At 48.9% G+C, this 17,273-nt stretch overlaps 2 protein-coding genes across 2 annotated transcripts; one reads left to right on the forward strand and one right to left on the reverse strand.

Annotated features, from left to right (window-relative positions):
- Positions 1 to 7,899, reverse strand: rest (RE1-silencing transcription factor). Its single transcript, XM_044126595.1, has 6 exons — positions 7,646 to 7,899; positions 5,016 to 5,368; positions 4,416 to 4,943; positions 4,173 to 4,333; positions 4,007 to 4,090; positions 1 to 2,317 (listed from the first exon to the last, which is right to left on the reverse strand). The coding sequence occupies exons 2-6, from the start codon at positions 5,264 to 5,266 to the stop codon at positions 633 to 635; spliced, it is 2,709 nt and encodes a 902-aa protein (XP_043982530.1). The 5' UTR covers positions 5,267 to 5,368; positions 7,646 to 7,899; the 3' UTR covers positions 1 to 632.
- Positions 7,900 to 8,477: 578 nt separating this feature from the next.
- Positions 8,478 to 16,958, forward strand: b4galt1l (DP-Gal:betaGlcNAc beta 1,4- galactosyltransferase, polypeptide 1, like). Its single transcript, XM_044126601.1, has 7 exons — positions 8,478 to 8,576; positions 9,378 to 10,131; positions 11,401 to 11,636; positions 13,925 to 14,112; positions 15,445 to 15,567; positions 15,637 to 15,741; positions 15,826 to 16,958. The coding sequence occupies exons 2-7, from the start codon at positions 9,810 to 9,812 to the stop codon at positions 15,953 to 15,955; spliced, it is 1,104 nt and encodes a 367-aa protein (XP_043982536.1). The 5' UTR covers positions 8,478 to 8,576; positions 9,378 to 9,809; the 3' UTR covers positions 15,956 to 16,958.
- Positions 16,959 to 17,273: the final 315 nt, after the last annotated feature.

The raw sequence follows: 17,273 nt of genomic DNA on the forward strand, positions 1-17,273 counted from the left end.
TCAGGTTGGTATGAAATGTTTATTTAAAATGATGAGAGGACAGATTACAGCTAAAAAACATAATTTGCATTCTGCTAACACCGTGTCGGTCCATTAGAGGAACCGTGTCGGTCTGTAATGTCCTCCTTCAGCATTACTTTGAAGGATCTGATTCAGTTCGTTTCACTTCATGATAAAGGATCACTTTGGCCTCTGGACTAAATGGTCTATTGCACTGAGATATTTACACAGCTGGAAGCTTCATCATCATAATCATCATCATTGTGAACCGCTACTGGAACGTCAGACTGTCTAGTAAACTGGACCTTTGGACAGGAACCAAAACCTGTCAGAAGCAGCAGATTGTCTAAGGCACTGAATGACTTCACTACAAAACCAGAGTCAGGACCTCGTGCACCAGCGGCCCAAAGTTCAGACCACTAGAACTGACGCCCATTAGTTCAGATCAGCGGAACCAACGGTCAGGAGTTCATACCAACAGAACCGGCAGTCAGAACTTCAGACCGTGGGCTCGGGAGTATAACCGTTTCAGACTCAAATATATAAACATGAAGTTGACTTTAACTTCTTTTGGATCAGAGCCTGAGCCAGTCCTGGCCCTCTATAGCCAGTCTGGTACCATGAAGACCTGCTCATCTTGGCGCAGCGGTGTGCATGTAGTAGACATTGACCAGGTGGCGGTTCAGGTGGCGCCGGTACTGCGTCTCCAGGGGGAACGTGCGGTCGCAGAAGATGCATGTGTGGCTCTTGAGTTCGGTGGGTGTGGGAATCTCCTCGGTGGGCGTCTCTGGGTCGTTGGCCAGCTTTCCTGGAGCAGCACCCGTACCGTTGAGGCCAGAGTCATCACTGCCCTCTGAGGCACTGTCGCTGATGTCACTTCCTCCCTCGTGGCTGCTGTGGATCCCCTCGTCGTCCTCGGCGTCGGCCGGTCTGCCACGCTGGCCAGGAAGGAGCAGGCGAGGCGGCACCGACGGCTTGATGAAGGTGGGATGGGAACCCTCCATCTTCTCTGATGGTCTGCTGGGAGGACCATCAGGTTCTGGTTGGGTCAACCCATTTATGGAGAAATCCATTTCACCATAACCAGTTGGCTGAACAGAACCTTTCATAGCCTCTAAGGACGGACTGGTTTCAGAGATCGATTCATCTGGATTTGGACCGTCTGCTAAGGTCTTCCTGGTGGAGGTCTTGGTCTTTTTCTGCTTGGATGGTGCCTCTCTGATAGTCTTTTCAGTCGGACTGGACTTGTTGGTACTATCCGAAGGTGTTTTGGACAGCAGCTTCTTAGCAGCAGGAGCTTTCAGGCACTTTTTCTTGGAGGACGTTTGGGATAGATCCAGAATCTGTCCTGCTTTCCTTTTAGCAGGCTTTCCTTTGACCCACTTTTCTTCCTGGCTCTTCTCAGGACTGATGGGTTTCTGTGTCTCAGCTTGTTCTGGAGTCTTTAAAGCTTCAGACTTTCTGGTTTTGCTGAGGCTTTTCTTGCTCTCCTTGTGGGCGCTCACCTTCAAGTCTTTGTCTTTACAATTCTGCTGGTCAGAACTCTTTGGATTAGACTGGTCTTCCTGGGAAGCGGGTCCCACCGGTTGTTTTTCCTGGGATGCAGGTTCTTCTGGTTGGTCCTGGGAAACTGGTTTCTCAGTAAGAACTTTCCTCACTCGTCTCTTCACTTTGACACCAGTATTCCCAGCAGCAGTCTGGATTTCTTTACCGTCCTTGTTCTCCACAGGAATCTCCTTGATCTTCTTCTGCCTCGTTGAGACTTTCTTTTCCGCTTCCTTTGCCTTCACAGGTTTCTCCTTCTCAGACAAGGAGTTGTGTTTCTTTGCAGCCTTGTCAGGAATCTCACTTAGCTGCGGTGGTTGGATGTCGGGTCTGCTGCTACTCTTGATGGACAGATTGATGGGGCTCGAGTCGTCTTCCTCGTCCACATCGTCCTCCATGATGGGGGAGTCATCCAGCGTGGCTGCTTTTAACTCCGACTTGTCGTCTGCACTGTCCAGACCGGGTTTCTTCACTCGCAGCTTGACTTTGGACACATCCAGGTCCACGTTGCAGCCGGAGTGCCGGGACTTGATATGGTACTGCAGGTTGCACTTCTTGGAAGCGCCGTACTTGCATAGCGGGCAGAGGAACTGCCGTGGGTTCAGGTGCAGCTCCACATGCTTCTTAAAGTTGCTTCGGTCGGCCGTTTTGTACTCGCAGTAGGGGCAGGACAGAGGCTTGGGACCGTTGTGGACCTGGCGAGCGTGACGGGTCACCTCGTGCTGATTGGCTGCCAGGTAGCTGCAGCTCTCACACTTGAAGGGACGTTCACCTGCAGAGGGCAGGAGATGTTAGAGAGCCAAAGCTGGGGGTCCGTAGAGGAGTTCATGCAGCAGGTCAGGTTGGGTCTAACACACAGGTTCTGTTAACCAACCGGGTTCTGATCAGCCCAGACTGGACTCTGGTGCAGAACTTCCCCTGGACAACCTGCAGAGATCCATCACATTGACTTCCTGCTCTTAGATATTTCAAACCTATAGAGAACTGAAACAGGTTCAGTCATGCAGGAGTTCATGTTCAGAACACACACAACCTTGTACTTCCATCCCACTGAGGACTTTGCATTGACTTTCATTCATTGTAGTTACCCATACATTTTTCTTAACTATCACTAGTCGATGGCAAAACAAACGCAACTCGCACCAAACCTCTAAACTACCTAGTAGAGCTCAGTGTAACTGGGAAAAAGTGAAAACCAGGAAAAGGTCCACATTTCCTACAATGACCTCAATTTGAGGGTAAAATGGTGAAAGTGGTCCTCTGTATGTAGCATAAACAAGTGTGTGTACACACACACACACACACACACACACACACACAGATCAGATTAGTTACCGTGTTAATCCATCAGGGCAGCTTCAGTGAGAACAAACAAATCAACAGTTAGTAGCAGAAAGACCATCAAGCCCACCGTCACCCTGATCGGCTCCAGACTGGTTCCCTGAACTCGTCCTACTGGTTCTACTGGTGTTCCTCGATGTTTCTGTTTCAGCTTCTCAGCTACAGTGCTACATCTAAAACCAGCGACTTACTGCCACAAGTCTTAAACTGGCTGTTCATAAACTCCTGGTACCAGTCAACCCACGGGCCAGTACCGGCAGGTCCCTGCTGTTTGGGAACCATCGTTTTAAGGGGATCCAACATTTGGTTGTAACAACAGACTTTTCTTGAGAAACGAAGTAAATCCAATCAGAAGTAAATCCAATAGTAAAAAATACTGCAGGATGATGAGTTTTGTACATTTAAATTAAATATCACACAGGTACCGCCATGTTGCTTAAGTTCCTGGCGATGCGTTAGCACCTACCAACAGCGTTAGCTCCTGCCAATGACTTCACTCATGCTAAAGCTGTTAGCTCTAGTTAATGTAGTAAACAGTATTTCACAAGTCGATGATGTTAGCTTGTTTCAGCAAATGTCTGATTTATAACTTTGAGGCAGTTTGTCTCCATCTAGATGTTTAGTGGGATTAACTCTTTATTTCTCCATGTTAGCAGGAAGGTTGCTGAAGGTTAGTGGGCTACCAACAACTGGACTTCTTGGGTTTACAGAGCCGCGTCTAGAAGAACCTACTCAAATTATCGGCCCAGAATGCATTGCATAGGCGGAAAGCTCAGGGCCTCAGTAGGTGAAAAATATGGTAAAGATATACAATTTATTCACATCACAAACTTCTTTTGGGTAAATAGAACAACTGCACCATATTTAAACAAGCATGTTCAGTTATGGATCCCTTTAAAGTCCTTTGGACACAGAGTGAGGAGTTCTGGACCTGGAGAGCAGGTGGAGCTAAATGTCTTCAACTGAGCGACACCACAACCAGAAGAGCTACTTGTTAAAACTGAAACATTAGAAGAAGAAGCTGAGGTTCATCCGTTCATCTGGGGGAGGAGTCAACTGTACTCAAACAGGACTGATTCAGGAGCCAATCAGCACCTGTCACCTTCTGTCCCAAACTCACCTGAGTGAGTCCTCATATGGCGGATCAGGTGAGTCTTCTGGGAGCTCGAGTAGTCGCAGTAAAGACACTGGAATGGACGCACACCTGTTCACCAGAGAGACGCAGCCTTCAGATGACCCACCTGAGACAGTGACAAGATGGAAACAGACCAGGGACAGGACGGTACCTGTGTGGGTCCGAATGTGCTGGATGTAGTTGCTCTTGCGGTCAGAGAAGTAGGAACACTGGCTGCAGGTGTGCAGTTTGCTGGGGAAGTGATTCCTCAGGTGCTTCCTCCAGTGGTAGTGACTGACCGTGGTGTAGGCGCACAGCGTGCATTTAAACACCCTGCAGACACACAGGTACACGCTCAGGGGACTCGGACAAACACCCACAGGTGTGACCTTCAGAGCAGATTTGGTGTTCCTACCTGTGGTCGTTACCCTCCTTGCTGTGGTGCTTCAGGTGAGCGAGGTAGTGGTCGTAGCGGTTGGTGTTGTAGCCGCAGCGCTCACACCTGATCAGCCCTTTGGCGTTTACGTCGGCAGCCACGTCCTCGCCTCTGGGCTCCGCCTCTCCGCCTGGCAAAGCCTCCCGTGACTCCGCCTCCTTGGCTTTGCTCTTGCTCCGCCCCTCCACCTGGTGCACCACCATCATCTTGTTGATGCTGTGCATGCTCAGGTGCTCTATGAACTCCTGCTCGTTCTGGCCCTGGAAGTGGCATGGCTTGCAGCAGAACGGCTTCTTCTTCTGGACGCCGTCTGTCAGCCCTTTGACCACAGGTTGGGGTGAAACGGTGGAAGGGCGGGGCTTAATAGAGGGGGGCTGTTTCTCAGTGGGGGGGTTCTCCTCATCCTCTCTGCTGGCACCCATGGCGACGGTATGTGGGGCTGGGATCGGAGACTCTGGGTACTCCACGATGCACACCTCGCGGTGGTTCTGGTTGTCGTAGCTGTACCTGAACACAAACCAGGTGAGTTAGAGACAGGTAATGTCTAGGAGCAGGAAGTGACCCTCACCGACTCCTGACCTGATGACGCCCTCGTCTTCACTGTCAGAGAAGCCGCATCCCACCGTTTTTAGCTCCATCATCTCCTTCTCGTCAGCCGTGCTGCCGCCGTCGCCGCCCTCCGCCGCCGCCACCGCCGCCACGTTAGCCAGCATCACCAGCTGAGGGGCGGGCAGCGTGTTCCCTGGCAGGTCGCTGAGGCCCGGCCCGTCCTCCGCCAGAGAGACGCCCACAGGAAACATCCCAGCTGAGAACATGGTCTGAGTCGCCATGACAACCGAGCTCCACCCACAGGAAGCTGCAGACACCAGACGGCGAGGGTCGATGGGCAGAACTCTGCGGTTCTGAAGGCTCACCGGGTTTCAGCGCCAAAGCTGCAGGAAACGGTGAGAGCTGCTCCACTCAGTAAACAAACACAAACACAGATCCACAACAAACTGTCCCACAAATTATCGACATAAATGACAATATTGTCATTTTGAGACAATTTTCAACTAATATAATGCAAGTATTTCCTCACAAAGGTCAATAAAAACAAAATTTCTAAAGAGCTCTTACAGCTGCAGTATGTAACTACTATAAAATATATATTTTTTTTACATATTTGTGGACAGTGTAATATGAGACAGTCTGTGAAAAAAACTTCTTCCAGTAAGACCTAAACACAAGCAATCAGAGTCAGGAGGCGGGTCTTAGCGCTGTCAATCATGCCTGTATGGCATCACTCGTCTTTCGTCCCTTGCTCTCTGGGAATGCTAAGCCTAGTTAGCTTAGCCACTAAAGACGGTAGCAGCAAGTACATGAGATTGACTGGCAGCACTAAGCCCCTCCTCCTGGCTCTGATTGGTGGTTTTTGGTGCATTTCTTCAGACATAGCACCTCGGGAAGGAGGAGGTCCATCTTTTCACGGATTATCTGTCCCATAACAAACTGTAACAACATGGTGATAGTAATATTAATATCTAAAAAGCAATTTTTTAATATCAAAATTACATACTGCAGCCTTAACACTGCAACTGGAAGACATTTTAAATATCCAAAAGATATTTAAAGTTGAAATAAAACCTGCAAACAATCAAAAACAGTAAATAAAAGAGATTATGAAGTTTCTCTAAACAAAAAAATATTATTTATTGTTTTCAGATGGGGGCTGCACAGTGGCGCAGTTGGTAGAGCTGTTGCCTTGCAGCAAGAAGGTCCTGGGTTCGATTCCCGGCCCGGGGTCTTTCTGCATGGAGTTTGCATGTTCTCCCTGTGCATGGTGGGTTCTCTCCGGGTTCTCTGGTTCCTCCCACAGTCCAAAAACATGACTGTCAGGTTAATTGGTTTCTCTAAATTCTCCCTAGGTGTGTGTGTGTGTGTGTGAATGGTTGTGTGTCCTGTGTGTCTCTGTGTTGCCCTGCGACAGACTGGCGACCTGTCCAGGGTGACCCCGTGACCCCGCCTCTTGCCCAGGACGCAGCTGGAGAGGAACCAGCAACCCTCCTGACCCCATTAGGGACGAAGGGTGAACAGAAAATGGATGGATGGTTTCAAACGGGAAAAAACGGCCAAGCTGCTAGTTATTAAAAAGTAAACGCAGTGACCGTCCCATCGGGTGACGTGATCTGAGGCCGTCGGCCATTTTGAAGCAGCACCACAGTCAGCGCCTCAGAAAACTTCAGTGTGAAAAGAAAAAGTTCTGTTTCTGTTCCACAGGAAGTTCTGTTACTACGAGCTAAAGTTTGGACCTGCAAAGCCACATCTGATAAAATTTATTTTAATCTGACAAACATCAAAACCCAATCAGAACAGAGCTTTCAAGCAGAACTTTTCATCCGGTTCTGAAGTCGGTGTCCGATTCCCAACTGTAGTAAAGAAATTGGACCACACAGAATAAGTTCTGATTCATATTCAGGAATGGTTCTGATCCGGACAGGGTGATCGGAGTTCCGACCACGACCTTTAACCTTCATTCTATCAAAAATAAAGAACATAAGGAAGTGACATCAGCTCCTTTTGGGTTGAACTCCTCAGATTGAAGACCTGGAAACTACGGGACCCGGACAGGGATGAAAGGTTCCGAAAGTTTTATATATGAATCTCTTAAACAAGTTGTCAAAAAGATATTTATTTTATTCTAGTTCGCCCTTCCAACCAAATGCGATCAGAACCAGTTTTAAACCCCCACCAGGCAAACTGGACTGGATCAGAACACAAACTTTAAAGGTTCTGCACACAATTATCCGCAAAAATTCGGGACTTTTATGGAATTAAAAAGTTGTTCTTTCGGAGTCACATTCTGGACCTGGTTCTGATTTAAGGCGGTCCATGTTAAGCTGATACGATTCACACGCTAACTTCTGGTCACACACTTTCCCTGAGTTCGGGACCCAGAACCAAACCTCCCCCAGGTTCTGATCCAGATGTTGTGGAGTTGTGGAGTCGCGGTCCGAGTGTGGTTCCGAGGCTCGGAGCCTGACCCGGACCTGGCCCAGGACGGAGTGTTAGCCATGGTCCTGATCAGCTCCCGGACAGCGCCTCTGTGCTCCACCTCACCGCCTCCATTTTCCCCGAACTGCTCTAACTTTCTCCGGCTGTAAACCCGCACAGCCACGGAACCGAACCGCTCCCGGGCCTGCAAGCCCTCCGACACACTCCCTGCTCCTCACCTCCGAACTTCCAGAGACTTTCCTGGAGACTTTGGTGTTCTGGGAAGGTTTTCTTTCGACGGACAGCGTTGTTAGAAAACTAGGCAGAAGTTTCCGCACATTCCTCTACAGTGACGTAGGGTCATGACGTCAACGCGTAGTTCCGCAAGTTTGTAGTTTTCTGTGAAAATGTGCGAGTTTCATATGTTACAGAACAAGATGGGGGAAGAACCATCAGACTGACTGAGGCTACCTCAACTCAGAGGTTCTGGTTCTGGTTCTGTTCAAGTTGAAAAGCTCAAAGGCGTTAGGTTTTGGATGGGTTCTGGTGGAGGTACAGAACAGGTCTGGAAGAATTTTACTACAATTTTATTTATTAAACGGATGAAAAACTTCAGAACCAGTGAGTGAAAAACTGAACTCCTATTCCATTAGCCAGTAGAACCTCCTTCAGTTTTTGTCTGACACCATCAGTCACTCACTGGGGGTCCTGCTCATTCCTCTGAAAAGCTCATCAGGACTTTGACTAGGCCATTTTGATGTAGATCAAAATGGCCTAGTTGTTGAACCCAACAACCCAGATCTGTTGCTGGGTTCAGGATCGTGGTTCTGTTGATGACCTAGGTTGGCCCGAGCTTCAGCTGATGGAAAGATGAACAGTTTGGATATCAGAGGAGATCCTGGTCCACATCAAGTCCATATCACCAGCCCTCCACCACCGTGCTCAGAAGCTGTATGGAATGCATTTGACTTTTGACCTTCTAAGGGAGAACAGTCTCTCCAGAGCCTCATAGCTCCTCCATCACTGCTGATCCTCCCATCCTGATGAGGACCAGAATCCTCCAGACCAGGAGAAGTTGTTTCTGAACTGGACCCAGCAGAACCAGAACCAGAACCAGAAGGTGGTACTTTCTTCGTTATTACCTGAATCTGCCTTCAGCTGATGTTAGAGGTGAGCTATTGCAAAGCTTTTTACATTGCAGGTACTTCCTGCAGGTGTTCTACAGGAAGGGAGCTGATGACGACATGCCTGTGCTGCATGACGTCATGCAGCATTGATGTACTTCCGTGAGAACTATCTGAACTGATAATTTCCTCTTGCTGACAATCATTGATCAGTTATTAACTCTATGGGTTTTTTTTTTTTTTTTGTTTTTTAACTCTATGGGTTCATGTTGACAGCTGCAGGTTGAATGACGTGTACATGCCACGCCCCTGTCCTAGCTCAGACTCTCACCGGAAGTGGCTTCTGATTCTTTTCAAAATAACATTATACAGTTCATATAGATTAAGTTGAATTGAATTTAATCTTTTTCTAAATGCTGATGGCTGGAAGGATCTCCTGTAGAGGCCTGTATTACAGCCAAACTGGCAACGCTTCTGATTGAAGACACAAATGAAGAGAATGATCAGGCTTTTCTGTAATAAAAACATTTAGTGTTTTTTTGTTCATCTTTTGTATTTAGAACAACAGCAGATATAAACTTTGACCTGGTTTCATCTTTGGTTTTAATTTAGCCCACTTTGTCGTATTATTTCCATCCATCCATCCATTTTCTGTACACCCTCGTCCCTAATGGGGTCGGGGTCTTATTATTTAGTTTGATTCATTAATTTATTTATTTATACAACCTTGGAGTTTTATTGAATCTTTTGATAACTTTTGCTTAAAGTTTTTGCAGCGACTGTTCATCTGTTTAACATTTGACTTTTCTGTCCTTTTCTTTGGTTCAATTTTTATTTTGAAAAGCAGACCGGAAGTGTGAAGCATGATTTCGTCATCCGGAGCCTTGGAGTCGTCACACAGAGTCCTGTAAAGTTTATCTCGGTTGTTCCTGTCCGCTCTCAGTATTTTGGATCAAGTTCGGACCGGAACTCGGTACCGTTTCTGGGTCTCTCAGATTGTTGATGTCCCTGAGATTTTCAACGGAACTTTGGACCGACGCCTGGCGGTTTCTGGACCGTTTTCCCGACCTTTGGACACGAACAGCAGGAAGCTAACAGCTAGCTGGGCTCCAAACTTTCATCGACTTTCTGCTCGAGTTCTCGTTCTGGGTTCTTCCTGGGTTTCTGTCCGAACTCTGCTGGAAAACCTGGAGTTGTGTCCCAGATAAAGAAAGATGGAATGTGAGAGCAGATAGCGGCGAAGCAGAACCCTTTCTGGACCCGGAACCGACCCGTCAAGATGGCCACAGATTTCAGCCTCCTCCACCGAACCTGCAAGTTGGTGGTTCTGCTCTGTTTCCTCCACATCTCCGTCACCGTCTTCTTCTACTTCCGAACCCTGGACATCCGGTTCTCCTTCGTCCAGAACCAGCAGTCCCACTCCAATCTGACCCGGCTCAGACAGGGCTTGGTCCCGGCCAGCAGCTCCGGAACCGAACCGAAAGAGACCGCGACCCGGAGGCGACAGGACGTGGAGCGGCAGCCGACCGAACCGGGTCAGAACACGACAAAGGAACCGGTGAAGCCGCTGGAGAAATGTCCGGAAACATCCCCTCTGCTGGGTGAGTCCGGTTCGGCCTGGGTTTAGAAGCCCATCTGGGCCGGAACCATCTGGATAGTATCAGATGGTTCCGGTCCAAATGGTTTGGTACCAAAAGTTTGCAATTGCTGTCAGGATGAGAAATGATCCAACAAGTCCAAAAACCAGAACCGAATGTACTGAGACGCATCAAAACGGGTTCTGGTTCTGGTATGGGGCGGGTTGTGGATCCATCCATGTGTATCAATAATATCCAATTGCATGATGTTATATGATCAATAACTGATCAATAATCATCTGAGGAGCCTTAGAGATCCGCCTCCAGGTTCTGAACTGGTGAAGTTTGGATCCGTAGTGGATCCAGAACCAGAACCCAAAGCAGGTTCTGGTGTGAGGAGGAGGAGAAACTCTCCCAGGTTCCGTTTCCTAGACAACGGTGCGGCTCAGGTGATTGGTCCAGATGGAGTTCTGCCAGGTTCCAGTAAAGAACCTGAGGAGGTTGATGATGTCATAGCTGCCTGGGGTCCAACGGGCCTGAAGTTGGGTTGTCATGGAAACCGGCAGAAGCCCGGAGCTTTGTGGAACCTGTTGGCTGAAAGAGCGTTGGTCTAAACTCAAATGATATTATGCAACAAAATGGATGATGACTGGTTGGAGATGGGAGGCCGACATGTTTAAGGTTTATTTTTGAATCAAAGACTGTTTACAAATTGTATAATTGAACCAGTCAAATTGTCTATTAATAATCTGACAGTCTTGTAAACTCCAGCTCATTGTGTCTGTACATTATTATTATTAAGAACGCTGCAGAGCAGGTTCTGCTGGTTCTGCTACAGATCCTCAGTGTTCTATTAACAGATAATGGGCGGAGCTGGGCCGGATTCTGGTACCGGAGCTGGTTCTGCTGGTCCGTTTGGGACGGAAACATCTGAGATTATGTTGGTCATTAATCATCATCAGTTCTGCAGAACCGAGCTGAAGATGGAGAATAACAAACCCTGGAGCCAGGCCGCGCTCCGATTGGTCCATTGAGTGTCAGTGTTGACTCTGGGTCAGAGTTGACAGTGTTGCCTTGAAAGTCTCAGACAGCGTGGGAACTTTGAGTTTTTTCTGGACATAAATGTTTCTGAAACATCACAGCTTCAGTTTCAGCTCTGAGTTAAATCCGGAACCTAAACGTATCTGCCGGGTTCTGCTGTGATCTCAGCTGCAGCTTCCTGCTGCGTCTCCTCCCGGCAGGGGGTCAGAGGTTGAGCAGCTGCAGTGTGTTGATGCTGTGTCTCCGCCCCAGTGGGCCCCCTCAGGGTGGAGTTCAACATCCCAGTGAGTCTGGAGCAGGTCAAGAGGGACAACCCCAACATCCTTCCCGGCGGCCGGTTCCGACCCAAAGACTGCGTGGCGCTGCAGAAGGTCGCCGTCATCATCCCGTTCCGCAAGCGAGACGAACACCTCAAATTCTGGCTCTACTACCTTCACCCGATTCTGCAGAGGCAGCAGCTCGACTACGGAGTCTACGTCATCAACCAGGTGGGTCCGACAGAACCACACTGATCCAAACAGAACCTCTGACTGGACTGGGTCAAGATTAAACCTGGATTTACCTGCAGAGAGGTGAAAATGTATCAGCCTAATAAAATCAGTCAGAGTGGGACCTCACCTGATCCAGGTGTTTTCAGAGGAATCCACACACAGCAGGGCAGGGGCGGGGCTTGTATCCAGGTAACATTGACATCACCTGCCTGGAGCGTTCAGGGAGCTGAGAGAACCCTGGAGAACCGGTTTAACCTGGTTCCATAGTTCACAGGTGATCTGGGTTATTCAGCAACTCAGTGGAGCTCAGGACTCTGCATGCATCGTGTTCACTCAGTCTGAAGCAGAAATGAAACAGTAACCATGGTAACCAGGTGTTCACTCTGCTGCTGCTTTGACTCACTGTGTTCTTCTTCTGCTGCTTCCTCTCCTTCGTCCTCCTCAGTTTTAGCTCCTCCCCCTTCACCTGCCCCTCCCCTCTCTTTGCATGTCAGGCCTTTCTGACCAATGGCTGTGGTTGTGGAGCTGCTGAGACCCGCCTCTTCTTGGTCTTGGCCAATAGCAGCGGGTGTTGCTAAGTGGTCGCTACGGTAATTCAGCTTTCTTCTTCTTCTCTGGTTTCTGTCTGCTGCCTGTTTCTGCCACCTGAACTCACCTGACAGGTAAACAATGAAGTGAGCAGGTTCAGATCTGACGTGTTACCTGTCCAGGTGAGACTGTGGGAGCTTTGTATTAACCCTTTTTCATCTGCTAACAGGAAGTGGTCATATAACACCACAGGAAGTTGATGTTTTTAACCGTCTTAGCTCAGTTCAGTCTGAAGGCTTTATAAACATGTTGCTGCATGATACAGCTGAGGGGTTGCCACGGTAACCCAGTCAATTGACGGGATCAGAAAGCATCAGTAGCTCAACATGTAGAACTCGGTCAGAACCTGGGCTTGCACTAGGAACATGTAAAGAACATACAGAACCAGTTTCCCTTCATTCGTCTGAACCAGCTGGACGCCCCCACACTGACACGCCCCCCACACGGATACGCCCCCTCATACTGACACGCCCCCTACACGGATACGCCCCCTCATACTGACACGCCCCCCACACGGATACGCCCCCTCATACTGACACGCCCCCCCCATACTGACACACCCCTCACACGGACACGCCCCCTCATACTGACACGCCCCCCACACGGATACGCCCCCTCATACTGACACGCCCCCTACACGGATACGCCCCCTCATACTGACACGCCCCCCCCATACTGCCACACCCCTCACACGGACACGCCCCCTCATACTGACACGCCCCCCACACGGATACGCCCCCTCATACTGACACGCCCTCCACACGGATACACCCCCTCATACTGACACGCCCCCTCATACTGACACGCCCCCGCATACTGACACGCCCCCTACCCGGACACGCCCCCTCATACTGACACGCCCCCTCACACGGATACGTCCCTGGTCAAACAGAAATAAATCCTTCAGTCGGACATGTTGATGAAACATTGCTCACAAGCGTTACATGTGCTGTGGGGTGTAACCGTTTGGGGGCGGGGCCTCTGTGGGAGTGGCAGATTTATTCAGTATGCATCAGAAAAAAAACAACTTTAATTTAAATAACCGACAGCTGTGCTTGTCAAACAATTGAAGGACAAAAATGCGGAAACAGATTTAGTCGGAACCTTTGACCCTAAAGAAACCAGAAGGTTCTGAACATCACCGGACGTCAGGAGGTTAAACACTAAACGCTGCTTTGTCTTGGTTGCTTCTGATTCTGGGAACATTGGGTCAGCAGCAAACCCGACATGGATCTGTCGTAGAACTTTTGGCTCATTTAGAGCTTTATGGGCCAACAGCAGAACTGTCAAATCTATTCTTTGACGACTAGGAAACAAGAGCAGTGAATGACCCGGTTCTGATCCGTTTCCCAGCAGGCTCTTGGTCAGGATGAAGGCACCAGCTTGCTAGGCTAGGTTAGCTTCCTGCTACATAAAGACGAGGTCCAGTTGGATCAGGAAACCCGGTTCTGGCTGCAGATTGTGGCCTTCGTGCTTTGAGGATAAATATGACTGACTGGTCTCGCATATCTGACCCAGTTTCGATCCGGGTCAGATATGGCCCGGTTCAGGATTTCCTCAAACACAAGGCCCGGTCAGAAGGTTCTGTAGAACCTTTGAGATCGACTGGCAAATCCAGCTAACACAGTGGAACCTGCTGTGCGGTAGTACCTCTCCTGACCTGTGTGTGTGTGTGTGTGTGTGTGTGTGTGTGTCAGGACGGAGACGAGGTCTTCAACCGGGCCAAGCTGCTGAACGTGGGCTACACGGAGGCTCTGAAGGAGTACGACTACGACTGCTTCGTCTTCAGCGATGTGGACCTGATCCCCATGGACGACCGCAACACCTACAGGTGCTTCAGCCAGCCCAGACACCTGTCTGTGTCCATGGACAAGTTCGGCTTCAGGTGAGCGCTGCTGGGAGCACTGGGGTTACTGGTTGGAACCCCTCAGGTCGGATGTTTCTCGTATTTCCCATCTGCCACTTGAATTTCAAGATGTCTGCCATTTTTAAAGATGCATACCATTTTTGAGCCTTTTAAACCAATTATTGTCTTAAAACTTTCCCCATTTTCGTGACTTGGATGAACGTTGTGTCTCATCCTGTTCTTGAAACTTTAAAGTGATCAAATGCAGCAGAATCAGAGGATTTTACTGTTAGCGAATCTCTGACCAGGAAGGAGAACAGTCAGTCGGCTCAGTGGTTAGCATTAGCATAGCTAATTTTTTAAATGTGTAGTGTTATCATAGCTAAGATTGTTTAGTGAATTAGTGGTTACTGTACCTAACTTCAGTTCATGTTACAACTGAATCAGTTCACACATCTAAAGATTCTCAGCAAGAACTAGTTCATGTCTTCATTGGTTCTGATCCAGATCATGTTTGACTCTTTGCTGCTTCCAGCCCAACATCACAAGATGTTCACCACAGGGAGACCAGGCTGCTTACTGCCCCCTGCAGGCCGGGTCTGGGAGAGCAGACAACTGAATATTTCAGTGAAAAGTTTCTCATATGGACAAAACAACCTAACTTGGCACAGATGTTCTCAGGGGCTAGCTTTAAAAAAAAAAAGAAAGATGGCCACCAAGGACAATTTACTTTTAATTATGAATTGGTCCAATAGAAATCATATTTACCGATAATTCTTGATTTTCAAAATGGCCACCGTGGTTGCCAGTAGTGGACAAGGCTAACCAACAGTGAGTTCTGGAAAGGACTCCACTTCCTGCTGATGTCCGGTCTCCTCTGGCTCTCCAGTCTGGCTCAGGGTGTTTCCGGGTCTGGACTGAGTTCTTCTGGACAGTCAAAGGTTCTGTTGGTCTGCTGTCGTTCAGAGACTGAACTGTGATCAGAACCGTCCAGACCACACTGACTGGAGGTCAGAGGCTGTCAGGAGGAACAGGAAGTGCTGACAGAGACACCACAGAGGAAGAGACGGTCCCTGAATCAACACCATGTGCCCAGGCTTTAACTTCCTGTTTACTGCAGTCCACACACACACACACACACACACACACACACACACACAGCTGCAGGCCGGGTTTCCTGCTGTTAGAAACGGAGCAGGTTGGACAGAACTGCAGCCGCTCAGCATGCTGGAGTTTTGGCTCAGAGTGAAGCATCTCTTCATTAAGGGATCTCAGAAACGACAAGCTGCTTCCGTCTGGTTCTGGGCAGATGCTGGTGTAGAAAGTTAGCTCCAGGTGTCTCCATGCCCTCTGACCTTCGTTCTCCTGCAGGTTGCCCTACAATCAGTACTTTGGGGGCGTTTCGTCGTTGAGCAAAGAGCAGTACCTGAAGATCAACGGCTTCCCCAACAACTACTGGGGCTGGGGCGGCGAGGATGATGACATCTACAACAGGTAGGCTCACCGGAGGCACAGTACCAGAGTAGAGAACCAGAACCACAGCGCTACCGGTTCTGCTTCCAGGCTGGCCTCCATAGGTCTGAGCATCTCCAGAGCCAGCGGAGAGGTGGGGAAGTGCCGCATGATCCGACACAACCGGGACAGGAAGAACGAGCCCAACCCGCAAAGGTAGCGCCCCCTGCTGGTTCTGATTCTCTGGGAACCTGCCTTTCTGCGATTCTGTGCTCACGGTTCTGCTGGTTCCGGTTCCAGGTTCGACCGGATCGCCCACACCCGCGAGACGATGCACAAAGACGGGATCAACTCTCTGACCTACAGCCTGGTCCGGGTGGAGAAGCTGGACCTGTTCACCAAGATCACAGTGGACGTGGGGAAGCCCTGAGTGGGCCGGAACCGGGCCCATGCGCTGCCTCTGACACTTGAAGCTTTAAATTGTGGTTCTGGTTCTGTTGGACCGGGCCTGCTGTACTCATCTCGTTGTTGCACAAACAGACTGAATGTTATGTTTTTTCTGCCTTGAGAAATCTTCTGATTGGCCGACTGGAGCCAATCAAACGCTGCTGCAGCACATCTTTAAAAAGACTCTTACTTTGAAAATCTGACATGGGGGCAAAGGGGGGGTTTATTTAGGTGTAAGCTTTTCATCCAATCAGATGAGAGCTCAGTGATCCAGCTCCTCTCTGATTGGACTATTCTGGGGTGGGGTTAAAAGCTGACTATCTGATTGGTCAGCTTCTCTGACAGAACAGAACAGTTCTGTTGGACCCAGGAGGTTCTGCTTGGTGACGAGAGGCTGAAAGTTCTGGTTCAGAACCAGCCAAACCAGAACCCGAAGCGGGTACCAAAAATTGAGTTCTGGAGGTTGTCACCGGGCTCTGCTCTTTGCTCTGGAACCAAGCAGAACCAGACCTGGTTTCATTTGGACCAAAGGTTCTGGGAGAACCTGGTGTTTCTGTGACTGGACCGGACCAAACCCGACCGGACCACGCCTCTCTAATTGGGGCTGGTTCCGGTTTTTATTAGAATAACTCGGGTTATATTCTGAACTCGGTCCAAACTGCAGGTGGACGTGTGATGGGTAGAACCGTCACACCTGGTCCAGGACCGGGTGTGACGGACCCGGTTCTGGACCAGAACCGGGTCCGTTCTTCAGCGTGTGATTAGCAGATCTGATAATTATTGATTGATTTAGATTGAGGCTTCTTCCTGCAGCTGTTGGTACCAAAGAGCTTATCGATCATGTGGACCGGGTCGTCCGATCGATCAGTGTGAACGTGTCTCTGCTTCTCCTTCCTGTCTGCAGACCAAACTGTGTGGAACAATCACCTCTAATGTGCCTTAAACTGGGTCAGAACCAGAATGTTGATTAAAAGAATCTACGTGAATCCTGAGCGTTTCTCCTTCCTCAGCAGCCAACTGGACCGGTTCTGGGTACGGAGGCCCAGAACTGACGAAATTAAAAAATATAATATACGAGCAGCCTGAATAACAAACAATATTTAATATTATTTTTAAATATATTTTAAAAAGATTAAAAGGAATTTATTTTTTCAGGTTAGTTCAATAACTAATATTTAAATACACAATATAAGATTTATTATTTTTATACAGTTTTTTTTGTCTCCTGTTACCTTATGCGTTTATGCAAATAAGGGGCGGGGTTTCATGGCATCACCTTTTGCTTATTGGTTGGTTTAGCA

Source organism: Gambusia affinis, linkage group LG09 (genome assembly GCF_019740435.1).
Source record: "Gambusia affinis linkage group LG09, SWU_Gaff_1.0, whole genome shotgun sequence".
Classification (NCBI taxonomy): domain Eukaryota; kingdom Metazoa; phylum Chordata; class Actinopteri; order Cyprinodontiformes; family Poeciliidae; genus Gambusia; species Gambusia affinis.